The 19,870-nt window shown below is 41.4% G+C and overlaps 1 protein-coding gene across 8 annotated transcripts in view; it reads right to left on the bottom strand.

Moving 5' to 3' along the window:
• Positions 1–19,870, bottom strand: part of CACNA1D (calcium voltage-gated channel subunit alpha1 D) — a 537,089-nt gene that overhangs the window by 191,700 nt on the left and 325,519 nt on the right. For all 8 annotated transcript variants that reach the window (XM_089681862.1, XM_089681863.1, XM_089681858.1 and 5 more), the window contains exons 10-15: positions 18,199–18,286; positions 15,799–15,825; positions 13,902–14,062; positions 11,113–11,338; positions 6,640–6,847; positions 1,292–1,412 (exon numbers count right to left, since the gene is read on the bottom strand). In XM_089681862.1, coding sequence (XP_089537988.1) covers positions 1,292–1,412; positions 6,640–6,847; positions 11,113–11,338; positions 13,902–14,062; positions 15,799–15,825; positions 18,199–18,286 — 831 coding nt within the window. The remainder of the gene's footprint in view (positions 1–1,291; positions 1,413–6,639; positions 6,848–11,112; positions 11,339–13,901; positions 14,063–15,798; positions 15,826–18,198; positions 18,287–19,870) is intronic.

Below are 19,870 nucleotides of genomic sequence, written 5' to 3'. Positions count from 1 at the left end.
TTATCCAGAAGGTGACTGTGGGAAAAAGCACGCTATTACCTCTTACAGCGGAACTAAAGTCTCAATACTTACCTGCCCAATGGTCCTCCAGCATTTTCTTCTAGTCAGCTCAGTTTTCAGTACCGGAGGAGATGGCAAGCAGGTAGGTAGGGGCATTTTATTGCAGAAGAGACATTGCATGCAGTTTTTTACAACAGGACTTAAGTTCCACTTTAAGAAGAAGGCGAAGCTGTTGAGTTCAGTGATGCCTTCAGAATCCAAGAAGAGTTCCTTTCATTTTGTGATGTACTCCAAGAAAAAGAATTCACAGGAAAACCAAAAATCCTAATTTGCTTTGCAGGGCAGCCATTTTTTAAAACATCTTTAAAGTGTTAAGCAGCCACTCCCAACAAAATGGAAAATAGAAGGACCTTACTTGCCAAGGACTTGCATATGTATGCATACCTCCTAACCATCCCAGATTCCGCAGGACTATCCCCAGATTTCAACAAAATGCAAGCATGCCCTGGATCTGGGATGTTTCCCACACTCCTGCTGATTGCCATGTGGGTGGCTGCTGCAGGTTCTGTGTAGTTAGACTGACACTGTGTGCACTAACTATATGCTGCTTTATCAGCTGTCTGTGCCCACTTTTCTGGAAACTGCAAATCAATCATCACATCACACAAGTTAGTGGTGTTGATTAAGGCCAGTGATAGGCAAGAAAAGCTACTATTATATTCCAGGTCTGTTCTCCAGGACCTGTGGTTAAACGGGCTGGCGAGTCAGTGCTGGAATCCTTGGGTGTCCCTCATTCTAAAGATTTAAAGTTGAGAGGTATGATGTATGTGTTGGCAGATGCTACTGCTCAAATGTGAGTTGATCCTTAAGGCTGGTACACCTGGGCCAAATATTAGCCAGTTCAATGCAAACTGGCCAACATTTAGCCAGTGTGTCAACAGGCTGTCTGGCTTCTGTTGAACGGGCATGCTGAAAAACTAGCAGCCGACCGGTATCCAATCAGTGTTCGCAGCCAATGGCTGCAAGCGCTGGTCAGTGTGTCCTGGCAAGGGGGTGGTCCCCCTGTCAGAGCACAACAGCACAGTGGGAAAGATCGCTGTACTAACATCTCTTGTTTAGTACAACGATCTGTCAGCATTTTAGTTCATCCCAGTGGGCTGATAGTGTGCACCCTGCATTACAAATACCTTTTAGAACACATGCGTATTTCTGTAGGCCTGTGAAACCCATACAATGATGTTGCAGAGTAGAGTTAGAAAAAGTCACTGTGAATGTTATTTAGGAAGGATACAGTTACCACAGATGAACAGTATGATAAAATATACGCAGACAATCATTCCTGAAGATGATGGTCCCCCATAGGCAATAATTCCATCATACATAACAGCATTCCAGTCTTCTCCTGTTAGTATCTATAAAGACATAATCATAGTTGAATTTAAGATGATAAACAATTACAGAAAACCAATGATTAAAAATCAACAATATTTTGCTCAAAGACCAGCTCTATACATAGAATTATTTAATTACATGATTCATGTATGCTAATTTTATCCATTGTGCAAGACGCGGGCAGATGCTTGTCACTGTATAGACTTTTTGGAATATTTTTAGTATAAAGAAATGATGGTACTCCCCCACTAAGGGGTTATTTTCAGAAGTTCACGATCTCTTGCTGCTGTTTGGTAGAGCTGTGTAAATCTTAGAAATGGACAGTCATAAACACAAATCCTTGGGCAGGTAAAACAGCTTCCTTATATGTATTTGAACATTGTATTCAGCCATTTCCTAGACTTAAGCTTTAAAGTGAAATTATAAAGTTTTTGGGGAAGATTTTATATTAGGAAAGATTGTTTTTTTTTCATGTTAGAGCAAATAGGCTATCGTCTGGGTCAACTCAGGTTTGTAGTTGGTTGAACTCAAAGGGTTTATTTATGACTATATTTTAAAAGACAGCTAACTCCAGGAAATGGGCCAGAGTGAAGAGGATGTTGGAATTGACCTTGCAATTGGCCGTGGTGAATGCTACTTGGAAAGCCTGCCCGACTACGGCCAATAGGAAAGCTTGAGATGTGGTGGCTGCTGAACTTGATCTTCTTTCCACTACACGAGCTGAGAAGGCCTTACGTTGGGCCGGACATTGGTTTTATACACGTGCCAATAAACCGGGGCCAATGTTGCCCAAGAAACTTAATTTGCTAGGTCGCATGCATAACCTGGTCAACTCCGAATGAGGGGCGGTGGCCTTACTTCTGATCCTGTGAAGATTACACATAGATTTGCGGATTTTTTGTCCTTATCTTGGCGTCACATTTACTTCCTCATACTCCTACGCCTTTTGTTTGGCTAATTATTACCCCTTATTGCGCTCTGTTACTTCCCTGCTTCATTCTTGGCAGTTTCCTTCTTTATCATGGATCGGCCGGATACATGCCATCAAGATGACTATCTTGCCGAAGATCCTGTACTTTTTCCACAGAATCCCTATTCAGGTCCCTGCGTCTTTTCTTTGTGTACTGCAAAGCCGGATTCTCCATTTTATTTGGGCTCATAAACGTCCCAGAGTGCCTAGAGCCACTCTGTATACTCATACATTACAGGGAGCTTTAGGAGTTCCACATGTTTCTAGATACTACGTGGCGGCTCAGATTTCCCAGTTGTCTATGCTTCATGCCACGACAGATATCCCATTATGGGTACTCTTGGAATTACCCAACTGTGCTCCGCTTTCCTTAACTACAATGCTTTGGCTCCCGCCCCTAAGTTGCGCCCTCCGGATTTGAGCCCTATCATGCTTCACAGTTTACGAACCTGGGATTCTGTTAAATATTCAGGTAATTTGATATCATCGTTTCTACCTCTTTTGCCGATTATGCATAATCCTTTATTTCCACCAGGCCTAGAACACCCCCCTTCTTTCTCTTGGTGGACCTCCTATGGCTTTGTTATTGTACATGTTTTTCTGAGCGCTCGTACTTTTCCATCATGGGAGTCTCTTCAAGAATCAAGGGGGGTCCCGCCACGGGAATATTATTGGTATTTGCAATTGCGCCACTGGGTCCTATCCCTCTGTCGTACCTCTACATATCCTTACCGCAAAACGCCCTTTGAACACGTCTGTCAGCATTCCCCAGGGTCCCCTGGTCTCGTTTCTGTAATTTATGCCTCTCTTAACAGTAGGTGCTCCTCACCACCCCTGTCTTATGTCTCTCAATGGGAACGAGATCTGGGTTTCTCGATTGCAGAGGAGGATTGGCGTAGGGCCTGGGGGATGATGGCGAAATGTTCATTCAATACAGTCACTCTTGAGGCAGCCTACAAAGTTCTCCTGCGGTGGTACTGGGTCCTGGCACGGATTGCTCACATTAATCCGACTGGCGGAGATAGGTGTTTCCGGAACTGTGGTCTACGTGGGGACGTCTTGCACATTTGGTGGTCGTGCCCGCGATTTATAGGCTTCTGGTCTAGGGTTTTTGGTTTGCTGCAAACGCTATTTCATATTACGGTCCGTAGGGATTCAAGGGTGGCCCTCCTGCATTGTCCAATTTTGGGTCTGTCTAGGTCTCAGCAGAAATTGGCATCCTACCTATTTATTTTGGCAAAACGTGCTATAGCTCAAGCTTGGAGAACCCCTTCGGTTGTCTTCCAAGGGGTGAAGACCTGGATGAATGCTATGTTGATCACTGAACAGAGGTCTAGCGTTCTTCATGACTACTTACTGCCTATTTACTACAAGAAAGACGTAACCAGGAGAGAAACCCAAGGCAAAAAAGTTTCCCTGTTGCCCCTACCAAGTACCACCTGAGGCATGCTTCAGCTTGTTTTTTGCTTGCTTTTTGGCAGGCATGCCCACCATATGGCTAATTTTAGGAGTGATATATCCTACAAACTATACCTCATGATGTGATATTACATTTATAGCACATTACAGATTCATTTTTCCTATAGCTGGTCCTATAAACTCTATAAGCCAATAAGGCTCTTGACAAGAGTCATTCTTACTCTGTATGCGTGCTTTGTTTGTGTTTATAGCTAATTACCTCTACGATCTTTCATCCTTTGTGCAATTCATCTGAATTCAAACCATTGTGGCGGATGAAAGAATGAGAGCAGGCTAAATAAAATCAAGCTTTGTTTCACTAAACAGACATCTCACATAACACAAAAATAACATAACAAGTGAGACAATCGAGAGTTATGGAACTAAAAAAAGAACAGGAATAGTAATGTGGCTATAAAAAGCAAGCTTCTCCGTGTTTGCTCTTTTCAGAGTCACCAAATGGCTCTAAAAATACACAACTGTGCCTGTGTATATTTAACATTAGCACTGAGTTACTGGTATGAGAAAACGTTTTCTATGCCGTTATCCAGAATAAAACAAGAGCATTCTCTAAGAATAGAAGATAATTGGAAAAAAAACCATAAAGCTATTTATAGAAAAAATAAAGTAGAAATAGTTGTATTCTTACAAAGGAAGGAATGGATATAAAAAGACAAAGAGCTAAGTTAGAAGGCTACATTTAACAAAAAATCAGTTGGGACAGGTTTATGAAGTCAAGGTAATGAGGCAGCCAATGACATTTGAGCTTTAAAGACTAAGTTCAACCAAAATTTTGGGAAGATTGGGAAAGCTTAGAACCTCTGTGATGTTTTTTTGCTATTTGTGTGGTCCTTAGGCCTCTTTCACACTGACGGTCCAATCGAGTCCACCTGTCAGTTTTCAGGAGGACCAAATTGGAACATGCATAGCTCTCTATTGAGCAGCGGGTGTCCATGTGTCCACTGACACCCGCCGGCATCCGATCCGATCCTGTACACTAAAAACAGACAAATGGGGATCTGTTCCCCATCCATCCGGCGGATCGAATCCGATAACAGTTGGGTGGAAATGGACAGGCAGTCTGTTTCCATCCAACCGTCCCATAGAAAACAGCGGACTGTGTCCACTCTGCAGCAGCGGAGCGGACACAGACCTGTCGTCCACTTGCTCAGCAGGGATCAGCGGAGAGATCCCCTGCTGAGTAAGTGGACCACTGACAGATCTGCCCTGTCTGAAAGGGGTCTTAGGAATATTTCCCCTTACTTCCTGTCCTGGTGACTTGGGGTCAGATGGACAAGAAGTGATGGGAAATGTCCTCAGTGGGGAAGGGACCTCAACAAAAGCACTTGTTGGGTAGGGTTAGAATTAGGTTAGATTTTGATGGATGTTTTTGTCTGCTGAAACTTCAGGTACTTCAGTTGTTACTAAGGAAGAAAAACTCTGGATTCACAGATAGTAATAATAACCTGACAGAAGTTTCAATTCTTCCCCTCTCTACCAAAACTTGAAGTGGACCTTAAATCAAAAGGTTAAAAGAAAGAAAAAGTAATAAATGCACATTGTTTTGCAGGTAAAAAAATGTGCGTTAATTAATTTTTGCCTGTAAAGCACTGCACCTGACTTTCAGTCAGCTCTCTGCCTGTACCTCCTTCCTGATTTTTCCTCTAGGAAGTATGTATGTATGGCACGGTAGCAGGTGGTTCTTTTAGTTCATTTATTCAAAGATCTCTATGAATGAATGATGCGGCTGTGTCAGCAGAGCCCCAAACAGCCACCCTGTTTTTCAAATTGTGGAAGAAGATGCAGGGAAAGGATCCCCCACCCACTGTCACAATGAGGGATTGGGGGAGTTTCAGGCCAGTGCATTAGTGTGCATTTTTGTAACATGTTACACCCTAAATACAGGTGTGATATGTAACGTGTAAGGTGAACTTATTCTTTAAGATTTTCTATTCTAAAGGGAACTTCTATAAATAAAAATTGTGCATATGCAGTACCCTGGTTGGCACACCTGTAACCTTCAATTTCTCCTGAAAAGTATCAATGCACTTGCATATGATTGTACTTCTGTGCCTACAAGCCAATAGTTGTACATCTATAGCCTGATATCAGCTAAGGCACCAAAGCCTTGTTAGTCCCACAAGATTTAGAGTGAGATTTGATATAATCTTCCAACCCCCCCCCCCCCCCAAGGGCTTGCTGGAGAGAAAGCTGTAACTGAGAGATTGCAACGCAAGAATTGGCCTTCTTCTGCTTAATTTGTGAAATAATTCTGAGGATTTCTGCTGCATCCTGAATATTCCCCTCTTCTTTTACCCAGTCATCACATCAACAGTTATGGGGGGGGGGAGCAGCCTCAGATATCAGAAAGGAAAGCTCTGCTATCTAACAAGATATACATTTACACAAATTCAATAAAGCTGCTGCGCCACAGGAGGTTAATACAGATTACAGCCACATATACTGGAAATGTTGAAAATACATGTAATGAGCTATCGATAAAGTGTGGCTTTTTAAAAATTGCCTGTAATGCAAAATTTTCTTTATTAGTCGAAAACAATAGGGGTTATTTACTAAAACTGGAGCGTGTAAAATCTGGTGCAGCTCTGCATAGAAACCAATCAACTTCCAAGTTTTATTGCCAAAGCTTATTTGAACAAGCCAAAGTTAGAAGCTGATTGGCTACCATGCACAGCTGCACCAGATTCTGAGTGTACCAGTTTTAGTAAATCTCCCCCAATATGTTTAGTGATGATACAATTCTGTTTCAATACACATTATAATAGCAAAGAAAAACCCCATAAATTGGTGACTGTTACCTGAAATACAGTCAGAAGAGACTGAGGAAAGTTATCAAAAGTGCTTCTCTTTGTCTGTGTCTCATCAAAGTTAAACTTGCCACCAAAGAGCTGCATCCCAAGCAATGAGAAGATGATGATGAAGAGGAACAGCAGGAGTAACAAAGAAGCAATAGATTTCATAGAGTTTAATAATGATGCTACAAGATTGCTGAGTGATGCCCAGTGCCTGAAAGAGAAACAGCAAACACATTATTGGACATACAGTATGAAAAGCAAATCCTTTTATACATATTATATGTAGTAACCTATTGCTGTATTTGGAGAGAGGGCTATGCTGTGTTAAAGCAGCTGAAATTAAATCATCATGACATAAATATTTGGCATAAAAGAGACTTACAGTACTAAGAGCAGGACAGAGCCAGGTATACTTGTTACAGCCAGTAAAGGGGTGCACAGCAATGTTTGTGTACAGATGGATTAATTGCCCATCTGGAAGTGCCTGTATAGTTCCAGCACCAATATCAATAAGCAGAGCTAGCCCAGCTGAGGTGCTTTCTATCCTCTCAGGTAAAAATTCACTGACCCCAGTAATGTTTTGGCTAACCTTAAAAACATATTATCCTTGCCAACTGTAAGAGGGATGATGACGTGGTATCCAAGTAAACTCAACAGCAAAACCTCAGACCTCTAAAGGTAAATTGGATTGTTACACTGAGTTTTCACTGGTGCTATCTAGGCATTCCTAGAGAGTAGGGATGAGCTCAGGCAACCTCAGATCCTAGTCCAGCCCCATCAGAGAGATCCTGATAGGAGGCTGTCATAGCACACTGAGTCATACCCCATCCTGCAGACACACGTATAAATGCCTCTTGTATATGTTCATCTGTGAGAAGGGGAAAACCTCGGGCACTTATGATTTGCACAGTACAGATGACAGCTTCCTGGTGGGATTGCTTAGAAAGGTACAGACTAGAATTCCGAACACTCCAAATACAGTCAGGTCCACAAATATTGGGACATCGACACAATTCTAACATTTTTGGCTCTATACACCACCACAATGGATTTGAAATGAAAAGAACAAGATGTGCTTTAACTGCAGACTGTCCGCTTTAATTTGAGGGTATTTACATCCAAATCAGGTGAACGGTGTAGGAATTACAACAGTTTGCATATGTGCCTCCCACTTGTTAAGGGACCAAAGGTAATGGGACAATTGGCTTCTCAGCTGTTCCATGGCCAGGTGTGTGTTATTCCCTCATTATCCCAGTTACAATGAGCAGATAAAAGGTCCAGAGTTCATTTTAAGTTGCTATTTGCATTTGGAATCTGTTGCTGTCAACTCTCAAGATGAGATCCAAAGAGCTGTCACTATCAGTGAAGCAAGCCATCATTAGGCTGAAAAAACAAAACAAACCCATCAGAGAGATAGCAAAAACATTAGGCGTGGCCAAAACAACTGTTTGAAACATTCTTAAAAAGAAGGAACGCACCGGTGAGCTCAGCAACACCAAAAGACCCGGAAGACCACGGAAAACAACTGTGGTGGATGACCGAAGAATTTTTTCCCTGGTGAAGAAAACACCCTTCACAACAGTTGGCCAGATCAAGAACACTCTCCAGGAGGTAGGTGTATGTGTGTCAAAGTCAACAATCAAGAGAAGACTTCACCAGAGTGAATACAGAGGGTTCACCACAAGATGTAAACCATTGGTGAGCCTCAAAACAGGAAGGCCAGATTAGAGTTTGCCAAACCACATCTAAAAAAGCCTTCACAGTTCTGGAACAACATCCTATGGACAGATGAGACCAAGATAAACTTGTACCACAGTGATGGGAAGAGAAGAGTATGGAGAAGGAAAGGGACTGCTCATGATCCTAAGCATACCACCTCATCAGTGAAGCATGGTGGTGGCAGTGTCATGGCGTGGGCATGTATGGCTGCCAATGGAACTGTTTCTCTTGTATTTATTGATGATGTGACTGCTGACAAAAGCAGCAGGATGAATTCTGAAGTGTTTCGGGCAATATTATCTGCTCATATTCAGCCAAATGCTTCAGAACTCATTGGACGCCGCTTCACAGTGCAGATGGACAATGACCCAAAGCATACTGCAAAAGCAACCAAAGAGTTTTTTAAGGGAAAGAAGTGGAATGTTATGCAATGGCCAATTCAATCACCTGACCTGAATCCGATTGAGCATGCATTTCACTTGCTGAAGACAAAACTGAAGGGAAAATGCCCCAAGAACAAGCAGGAACTGAAGACAGTTGCAGTAGAGGCCTGGCAGAGCATCACCAGGGATGAAACCCAGCGTCTGGTGATGTCTATGCGTTCCAGACTTCAGGCTGTCATTGACTGCAAAGGATTTGCAACCAAGTATTAAAAAGTGAAAGTTTGATTTATGATTATTATTCTGTCCCATTACTTTTGGTCCCTTAACAAGTGGGAGGCACATATGCAAACTGTTGTAATTCCTACACCGTTCACCTGATTTGGATGTAAATACCCTCAAATTAAAGCTGACAGTCTGCAGTTAAAGCACATCTTGTTCTTTTCATTTCAAATCCATTGTGGTGGTGTATAGAGCCAAAAATGTTAGAATTGTGTTGATGTCCCAATATTTATAGACCTGACTGTACATTCCCAAGTTTGTGATATAAGAGAGAAAAGATCTTACAACAGTGTCTATGTAAAGGTACTGCTAGGTGGGATAACAAGTCATGGCATAGGCCACTTTAGAGCAGATCTAAAGTCTGCAAATACTCACCACAATGTGACATCTGTGAGCTTTTTGCTAGCGCCAATTTCTTCTCCCTTGCTTCTTCTAGGTTTCAAGTTTTCAGCCATCTTGACTGGTCAATGAGGGATGACATAATGCATGCGCACAAAAGTTCCTTTATTCCAGCACCAAGGTGGGCCAAGAATGTACACTTAGCAGCACAAGAGCAGATCAGTGTACAGTCTATAGAAGATTGCAAACAGGCAAGCTTGTTTTATTGCAGAAGAGACATAGCATGTCTCTTCTGCAATAAAGAGCCTGCCTGCTAGCAATTTTTTATTTTTTCACTTTAGTTTACTTTATTATATGCTCAACCTGTGGCCCTCAGAGCCCTCTGATGTGGCCCTCGACCTCCAATCGGTGAAGTGCATGCCTGGGATTGGCAACCCATTGATCATGATCTGGACTTGCCAACCCGCAATCCCACAGCATTAGAGTGCATCGAGCCGGCACTGGCAGTGGAGGAAGCAGGTGGCCACAGAGAGAGCAGGAGCCGACTCTTGTCCCAGGAAAAGTGATGCCATGCGAACTTACCCTGGGACCTTTCTAACAGCCTGGAAGTGCCAGCAGAAGCTGGAAATGGAAAAGAAGGTTAGTGTATTAAACAACATATACAGTTGTGCTCAAATGTTTGCATACCCTGGCAGAAATTGTGAAATTTTGGTATTGATATTGATCATGCCAAAAAATGCTCTTTTATTGAAGGATGATGATCATATGAAGCCATTTCTTATCAAATAGTTGTTTGGCTCCTTTTTAAATCATAATGATAACAGAAATCACCCAAATGGCCATGATCAAAAGTTTACATACCCTGGAATGTTTGGTCTTCGTACAGGCACACAAGGTGACACACATGTGTTAAAATGCCAATTAGAGGTTAATGCCCCACATCTGTGGCTTTTTAAATTGCAATTAGTGTCAGTGTATAAATAGTCAATGAGTTTGTTAGCTCTTGGAAGCACTGACTAGGCTAGATACTGAGCCATGGGGATCAGAAAAGAACTGTCAAAAGTCCTGCGTAACAAGGTAATGGAACTTTAAAAGATGGAAAAGGACATAAAAAGATGTCCAAAGCGTTCAATATGCTAATCAGTACTGTTAAATCACCTATTAAGAAGTGGAAAGTTCGGGGATCTCTTGACACCTAGCCAAGATCAGGTAGACCAAGAAAGATTGCATGATATGATTTTCAATATCAATGCAAAAATTTCACAATTTCTGCCAGGGTATGCAAACGTTTGAGCACAACTGTACACTGACAACTATTAAGCTGCTTTCACACTGATCAGTGGGGGTAGCACAGTGTACCTGCGGATTTCCTGCTGGTAAGCTGCACTGAGCCATAGACTTCCATTATATCCTGCAGGTTTGGTGCACTTTCTGAAAGTTTTGGTCTGCTTTCTGAAAGTGCACCTCACCTGCAAGATATAATAGAAATCTATGGCAAAGTGCAGCTAACCCGCAGGTGCTCAATGTGAAAGCATCCTAATAATTGTTAGTGTATGTGTTGTTTAATACACTGACTGAAAAATTCGAAATTCTGAACGATTTCATTTTATTGTGACCCAGGACCGGTTACCAAATCACTTAAGTGGCCCTCGCTCTTCAAAAGGTTGAGCACCCCTGCTTTAAAGTCATAGTGAGTTAAAAAAAAAAAAGAAAACCAGACCACAGAATGCATTTGCGGTCGTACTTGTCAGGTTACCTGGTGACTTTAAAAATCCTCAGAAGTCGGACACACCGAAACACAGATATTCCAAGAGGGGACATGATCTCCAGCTCTACTAAGATGGTTTCAGTTATGCCTCCACACACCACGAAGCAGTCAAACCGGTTAAAGAGGGAGACAAAATATGCCTGAAGGCCGAGACTGTACATCTTCACCAACATTTCACAGGTGAAACAGGCCAAAAGGACCTTATTTGCTATATCTGGAAAACAGGCATTTAGTGAGAATAACACATTTTTATCACTGTCAAATTAATGCATGCAAACATTTTTTTTCAGATTCCTATGATTTTATAAGAATTTACCAAATGTCATCTGTCTGGTTGTAGAAGTGTGGAAATTGTGTATTGTAATTTTCCAGGATTATACATTCTTTGGAAAGTGTAGCAATAAATAGGTATGCATTTCAGCTGTGTCAGTACTACTAGTACTTTACTGTCATGATTCACACTTGTTATCAATTTACAGTTTACGTTCAGTTTTAAAGTATATGTAAACCCAATCAATAAAATATCATATAAGATTTAATGTGTTGATTTAATTTCAAAACTAATTTTATAAATTTATAAATTTGTGATTTTAATTAAGCGAGGCGCATTCTGGGGAGTATGTCACATGACATCCACCCAGAACAGTGAATGTTCTGCCCGGTCATCATTTGGGACATACAACGTTCTGGGTGGATGTCGTATGACGTCCTCCACAGAATGCGCCTCATTCGGGCCCCACCAGATGCTGTCATTGACAGATCACTGTGCGGGCCCCCTGACTGTACTATGTGATCGCTGTGACCAATCACAGCAGATCACATGACAATTGTACATAATGGATGGCTTTCATTCATGCTATCCATTGTGTACTATTGTGTTGCTCGCTGTGATTGGTCACAGTGATCCCATGATACAAACTGGGCCAATCATGCCCATCTGTACAATGTGATTAATTGTGGCCAACACATAATCGATTTCATTCAGTAAAAATGATTGTTTATAACAGTGAAATTCACTGTTATAAGCAATCATAATGTGTAGAAAAAAAAAATCCTGATCTCCTCCCCCAGATTAGTACAGTGCTACTATGGTAACACATGATTGCTCTGGTCACAGTATGTAAAAAAAAAGAAAAAAAATAATAAAAAGGAAAAAAAATTTTAAAAATAAAAAAAATTATAACTTTTTTTTTAAACATACTGTCACCAGTTAGTGTCCCTGATCAACCCAACACAGGGGCGGACTGACCATTTGGAAACTCTGGCACTGCCCGAGGGCCAGGGGTCAGTAGGGGGCCCCATGAGATGCCCCTAGTACCTTTTTCATAGGCTTTTCTGAGTTTGGGCAAGGACACAGGGGCCCCATGATCCCCTATTGCCCGGATGCCCCATGAGTTGTCAGTCCGCCCCTGACCCCACACCAGTTATTTAATGACACTGTACTGCACTGGTGACAGTATAGTACGTGGAAAAACATTATTTTTTTTTAATTTCCTCATTTTCCAAAAAACTGTCACAAAAAATTATAACTTCAAAAAACTTGCAATGGCTCGTACTAAATACCTTGTACTGCCTACTTTCCAAAAAAGGGGTCATTTGTGGGATATCTGTACTGTACTGTCATTTTTGGGCCTGAAGAAATGAGATCGGCCTTCAGTACATCAGGATCGATCAATTTTCAGATATATATACCATAGTTTGTGGACTCTATAACATTCCTACAGACTAAATAATATGCACCGAGTTGGGTTATTTTTACCAAAGAAATGTAACAAAATACATTTTGACCTAAATTTAGGGAAAAAAATTATTTATTTGCAAAATTTTATAACAGAAACAAAAAAAAATGTTGGTGTTTTTTTTTCTTTTATGTAGCAAAAAATAAAAAACCCAATGGTGATTCAATACCACCAAAAAAAGCTCCATTTGTGTAAACAAAATTATAGAAATTTAGTTTGGGTACAGAGTTGCATGACCGCGTAATTGTTATTCAAAATATGACAGCGTTGAAAGCTGAAAATTAGCCAGGGTAGGAAAGGGGTAAAAGTACCCGGTATTGAAGTGGCTAAAGCAATACCTGGTGATACTGCCATTAAAGTAGAGATGCAAGCTATAAAATATTTACCTTATATATGCTGTCACCCCACTGCCTGTATTGCGCTGGATATACATAACTAAGCCCAAAATGATGTGTAAATACCTCTTCTTCCCTTGTATTCCTATGTAATCACGTGTCTGAAAGGCTGCAACCCCTATGTGTGTTGTGCGCCGGGTAGGAGGAGAATCTCTCCCCATCCTAGGGAAGTGGACGCGCATAGATGACATCGTTGCTCTAAGACATTCAGCACTGATTTTGCCCAGCACATCACACAGAGGGGCTGGTCAGGTGGCATGCACTTGCACAGCAAGAGTTAAAAGCTCATTTCGTCTAGGAGAGAGAAGAAGCAGTTTTTATTTCCTGATCTCCCCAGCAGATGGTGCTCCCCCAAGCTTTGGCGATGGGCTGTCCCTCGGCATCATCACAACCAATGCATATCTATGGACCCTGCTTTGGTCTTGATGACATCAGGCCCCTATATCACTGAAATGTGGGGGTGAAGAAGTTGCAGGGACAAGTCTAGTTGCGGGGATTAAGTAAATCTGTTATTATTCCCCTAGATCAACACAAGCAATTAACCGTAGCAGTGCAGGCACAGCCCCACTGCAAGGACTAATGTTTTAGTTGCCTGGAGTTGGAGTTTTTATGATAGACAAATATAATAAGATAATAGTTTTACCTTGTATCTGTGTCAGCCACTCCGGTTGGTTATAGTGCTCAGAGGAGATGGTCAGAGTGTTGAGAAAGACCAAGATTATAACCAGCCAGTAAAAGGAAACAGATTTCACTGCGGCCCTGCACCTTCTTCTGTTGAAGCGGTTCCATCGACGCCAGCGTCGACTAAAGAGAAACCATCATAGAATTATTCAAAAGGATGGTAAGTAATAAGTGCTACACTTTAAAATTAATTATCACATACAGTGAGGAACAGAAGTATTTGAACACCCTGCGATTTTGCAAGTTCTCCCACTTAGCAATCATGGAGGGGTCTGAAATTCACATTGTAGGTGCATTCCCACTCTGAGAGACAGAATTAAAAAAAAAAATTCAGGAAATCACATTGTATGATTTTTAAAGAATGTATTTGTTTTGCACTGCTGGACATAAGTATTTGAACACCTAAGAAACAGCAAGAATTCTGGCTCTCAAAGACCTGTTACTGTGTCTTTAAAAAGTCCACCTCTACTCCACTCATTAATCTAACTTAGTAGCACCTGTCTGAGCTCTTTAAAGACACCTGTCCACCCCACAGTCAGTCAGATGCCAACTACAACCATGGGCAAGACCAAAGAGCTGTCAAAAGACACCAGAGACAAAATTGTGAACCTCCACAAGGCTGGAAAGGGCTACGGGGCAATTGCCAAGCAGCTTGGTGAAAATAGATCAACTGTTGGAGCAATTGTTAGAAAATGGAAGAGGCTAAAGACGTCTGTCAGTCTCCCTCGGACTGGGGCTCCATGCAAGATCTCACCTCGTGGGGTATCACTGATGATAAGAAAGGTGAGGAATCAGCCCAGAACTACAAGGGAGGAGCTGGTCAATGACATGAAGAGAGCTGGGACCACAGTTTCAAAGGTCACTGTCGGTAGAACACTACGCCGTCATGGTTTCAAATCATGCATTGCACGGAAGGTTCCCCTGCTCAAGTCATCACATGTCCAGGCCCGACTGAAGTTTGCCAATGACCATCTGGATAATCCAGAGGAGGCATGGGAGAAAGTCATGATGTCAGATGAGACCAAAGTAGAACTTTTTGGTCTAAACTTCACTCGTCGTGTTTGGAGGAAAAAGAAGGATGAGTTGCATCCCAAGAACACCATGCTTACTGTGAAGCATGGGGGTGTTAACATCATCCTTTGGGGGTGCTTTTCTGTGAAGGGGACAGGACGACTGCACTGTATTAAGAAGAGGATGAATGAGGCCATTTATTGTGAGATTTTGAGCAACAACCTCCTTCCCTCAGTCAGAGCATTGGAAATGGGTCGTGGCTGGGTCTTCCAACATGACAACGACCCGAAGCACACAGTCAGGATAACCAAGGAGTGGCCCCATAAGAAGCATATCAAGGTTCTGGAGTGACCTAGCCAGTCTTCAGACCTAAATCCAATAGAACATCTTTGGAGGGAGCTGAAACTCCGTGTTGCTCAGCGACAGCCCCGAAACCTGACAGATCTAGAGGAGATCTGTGTGGAGGAGTGGGCCAAAATCCCTGTTGCAGTGTGTGCAAACCTGGTCAAGAACTACAGGAAACATTTGACAGCTGTAATTGCAAACAAAGGCTTCTGTACCAAATATTAACACTGATTTTCTCAGGTGTTCAAATACTTATGTTCAGCAGTGCAAGACAAATAAATTCTTTAAAAATCATACAATGTGATTTCCTGAATTGTTTTTTTAAATTCTGTCTCAGAGTGGGAATGCACCTACAATGTGAATTTCAGACCCCTCCATGATTTCTAAGTGGGAGAACTTGCAAAATCGCAGGGTGTTCAAATACTTCTGTTCCTCACTGTAGAGCCCCTTTATTCATTTAAGAAACTTCTACAGATATAATAGTATATTTAATGTTTACATACCTGAATTTAGACTTGGATAGTGACTGACTAAAAACAAAACAAAAGATAAATGAGATACAGTAAAGCTTTTCCAGCTAGACAAACTGAAATCTAACTTTACATCATCACTACAAGGTCTAATCAGTAGTAAAATTGCAGCCAGTTTTGGAGTCAGAAGCTCTGTCAGGAAGTTACTGTTATCTGTGTTCCTGAAAGGGTTCATTTCTCCTCACTTTGGTGTGTAGTCACCAAAATAGGCAGTAAGGGGGTTCTTTCCAAATGGAACATGACAATATTTTTTTGGTAGTGTGGAAAAAGCTTAAAACAACTATTTATTTTTTATTAATATTAGTATTATCCAATTGGTGAGATTTCCCCTTCCTTCCTTTTTGGTCACTGAGATAGTAAGTCCGAGGAAATTTATTGGTAACGAAGAGGAATGGTAACTCAGACTACATCCAAAACAGAACATTCCAACCTTCTCTGGTTTTGGATAGAATTCCCCTTTTAGAAAGCCTTCTTTTAAAGCCGAACTGTCAGGGTCCAGATCTGAACCTGTAAATTATGTGGCATCTGGCTGCAGCTTGTCTCACTGTGCCATCTGAGATGCTGGACAGCTCCCTGTCTGATCCTTTTGACAATCTTGCCTTTTACCTTTTTTCTCATAACTTTGAACTGTTTGCTCCTCCCATGAACTTCTTGATTTAAAGCAGAGCTCCACCCAAAAGGGGAAGTTCCACTTTAATGCTTTGTTCCCCGCTCCCCATTAAGGATTGGCACCAATATTGACAGGTACCCGCTCCCACTTCTGCTACGATTGCCTAGGCGATCGGAAGCGGAAGTTGTCCTCCCACCTCCCTCCCCATAGTCGTCTGGGACATGTGACAGGTCTCAGAAGACTACAGGGAGTGTTTCTTAGATGGGTGGCCAGACATAGTCAGAGCTCTTGAGTGCCTTTCACAGGTCCAGCACTAGTATTAACCCCCTGAAAGATTATGGCTGGGGGTATGGGAAGGGAGGCAGAGGACTTCGGATTTCCACTATGACAGCTGGTAACAGTAACAGAGACATTCCATAGTAAAGTAAGTGACATCTCTTGTGCTGATTTTGTTTTATTTTTTTTTTTTACCTAAACCTAAATCCATTAAACATTTGGTACACATAGCTTAGATGTAAATAAGGCACTGAGATCATAAAGCCCTGGTTCACACTGAATGCATCTTTGAAATCACGCTACTTCACTTGAAGTATTTCAAAGCTGCAGATTAGTGCAATTTGTACCTCCGATTTCACTGTGCCTTGCAACTTCATTTAACAGAAGTCAATGCAAATCACAATGCAAATCTGAAAAAATGAGTGCAGGAACTATTTTTGAAATCGCACTACTTTAAATCGCACTGATTTGGACAGTGCCATAGATATACATTAGATGTGACTTCAGTTGCAATTTGTAAATCTTATGTCACACCTGAAGTTGCACCGATGTGAACCAAGGCTCAGACAATTACTAAATTATTACAAAGTCCTAACATGCAAAAAATTACTCGGTCAGATCACAGGTACCAGATTATGTTTAAATGAGTCTCTTTACCACTATATACTGCATAGACAGGAATGTTTTAATCATACATAGGCATACAGCAGAAGCCCCTCCAGCTGTCCACCTGGCGTATCATGGAAGATCACATTGGATAATCTATTTAATGGCTTTTGCCTGCTAGATCAATCAGTAAGGAGGGTCTGCTGCAGTGTAAAGGTCTTGATTTTTAGGCACTGAAATTTAAATGAAATACTGGAGTCACAGGCTCAAATTTGGTAATACTTACGTTTGGATAAATCCAGGATGAGACCAATCATGTTCTCTTAGTCATTTTGAGAGACTGGAAAGTATTTCCCACAAACATAGCTGATTGCCAAAATACAGTATACATAGGCATGGGAAGAATATTGCACAAATGACTCCTAACAGTCTATTTATTTAAAAAAAATAGCTATTTGAATGTCTTAGCATTTGCACAACCGTCACAAAAAATGTGTTTAATATTTGTATTTCGTATGATCCTCAGCTCCATCTAGTGGTCATAGGTCAGTATTTATCGGATTGTGGTATTTCAGGAAGATACCACATTATGGCCACTGGATGGAGCTGACAGCATAGGAAATGCACATATTGGGGTTGGTTTACTAAACCTGGAGAGTGCAAAATCTGGTGCAACTTTGCAAAGAAACCAATCAGCTTCCATTTTTTGCCAAAGGTTAATTGAACAAGCTGAAGTTAAAAGCTGGCTACCATGCACACTACAGTTTTAGTAAATTAACCCCATTATGGGGATAGTTTGTGACTTCTGTGCAAATGCTAAGACATTCACACAGTGAATCTTTTATTACCTTTTAAATCCCAATGGAACTTTCCAGACTTACCATACACTGCCGCAACACCCACCACCTTCTCCTTCTGCACCAGCATTTTCAGTATTTACTGATTCAGTCTCACTGGTTGGCATGCTCGCTGTACAAGAAAAAACACCAAATTAATTTTTTACCAGGATGCATATAATTCATTCATCCTGCAACTTCCACTTGTGGCAATGCATACCACAATACCATACAGGGTAGCTGTAGCATTTCTTTTTCTGCTGTCATCATTAGGTTAAACCTATGATCTTTGTTCTAGGCATCAGTAGAGTTTTCATTGAAGTGCTCATGCAACCTGTTAAATACAAATCATTTTTGCAGTCTTCACAAAGGTTTGTTCCAGCTAAGCAACTATTTCTTTTACATACAGGTGGAAGGAGTCACCCAGATGAATTTTATATCTTTCTTGAAACTCCAGTTCTCAGTTCCACCCCAGTGCCATGGCAAAGATCACACTCTACTTGTTACATATACATATATGGAGTCCCTTTAGACATCCAAAAAAAGCCAGTAGGGGGTTCAGCCCACACGTGTCCAACCACATGAAACATCTGTTAAAATAAATGACAACACAAGAAATAAAGTATGTAGCCATATACTTCAATGCCTAAAATTGTATTAGTTTAAGTGCTGAATACGTTTTTTAATCAAAGGGAAGAAAAGAAAAAAAAGACAGGCAATCCAGAATTATATCTGATGAAAGATATGTGAAACAATTAAAATGGTGACCATCAGGAGGATGATGGCTCTTGATCCTGATAAGTTACTCTATCTGTGCCCTGTGACCTTTGACTACCCAGCTGTCTCGGATTTAATACCCACCTAGATTTACCTGCTGCAATAGCTACCATCTGTTGTCAGCAGATGCAAAGAAACATCAGTTCACCTCTAAAGAGATGAGGCTTCTTTATACATATGGCACAGGGAGACATACAGAAACATAAAAGAGTGATGGCAGGAAATTACCAAGTGGTCCATCAGTCTAGAACCCCCCCCCCCCTTGTTTTTGTCAGTGGCAATGCACTGTGCACAGTTGAATTCTCCTGCTCCCTAATATTCATCCAGCAAATAATAATGTTGTGTATATATTGTACAAGGACTGTACCAGAAGTAATGTAAATAAAAGTGGGCATCCTTTTTTTTTTTATTAACGGAAAGCTCACATTTTGTAACATGTTACATGTTACTCCCATATTCAGGGTGTGTATACAATTACACTGGCCCCCCCGCCCCCCAATTCCCAGTTGTGACAGTTAATGGGGGATCTTTCCTCCCCCACTAGCTGTCACAATCGGAAAAAAAACGTTGCTGGGCCAGGCTCCTGCCCCCGGCCCTCTCTTCCATTCACAGTGCCCATTGAGGCTGTCAGCTTTGTAGCTGTCGGTAGTTTTCAGTGAACTAACACAGTGCTGTATCTGCCTACCTGTACGAGATACAAGCAGACAGATAAACTGACAAGTCTGCAGGAGACTTGCATGGCACCCACGATCAGCTGATTGCAATGCTTTACAGGTTCAAAGTAAAACAAATTGTAATTTTGTACTTGCAAAACGATATGCAATTATTTATTTATTTAAAGGTGAACTTATCCTTTAACTTAGATCATTCAAATTTCACATGTTGGTAGGGTGACTCTTCCTCTCTAGTAACTCTTTATTTTTTTCATTGCAGGTAAAAA

This window comes from Staurois parvus, unplaced genomic scaffold (genome assembly GCF_062004578.1).
Source record: "Staurois parvus isolate SC_StPar_1 unplaced genomic scaffold, SC_StPar_1.0 ptg000282l, whole genome shotgun sequence".
In the NCBI taxonomy this organism is placed as follows: domain Eukaryota; kingdom Metazoa; phylum Chordata; class Amphibia; order Anura; family Ranidae; genus Staurois; species Staurois parvus.
Note: the sequence above shows the minus strand (reverse complement) of the source record. Positions and strands in the feature narration are given on the sequence as shown.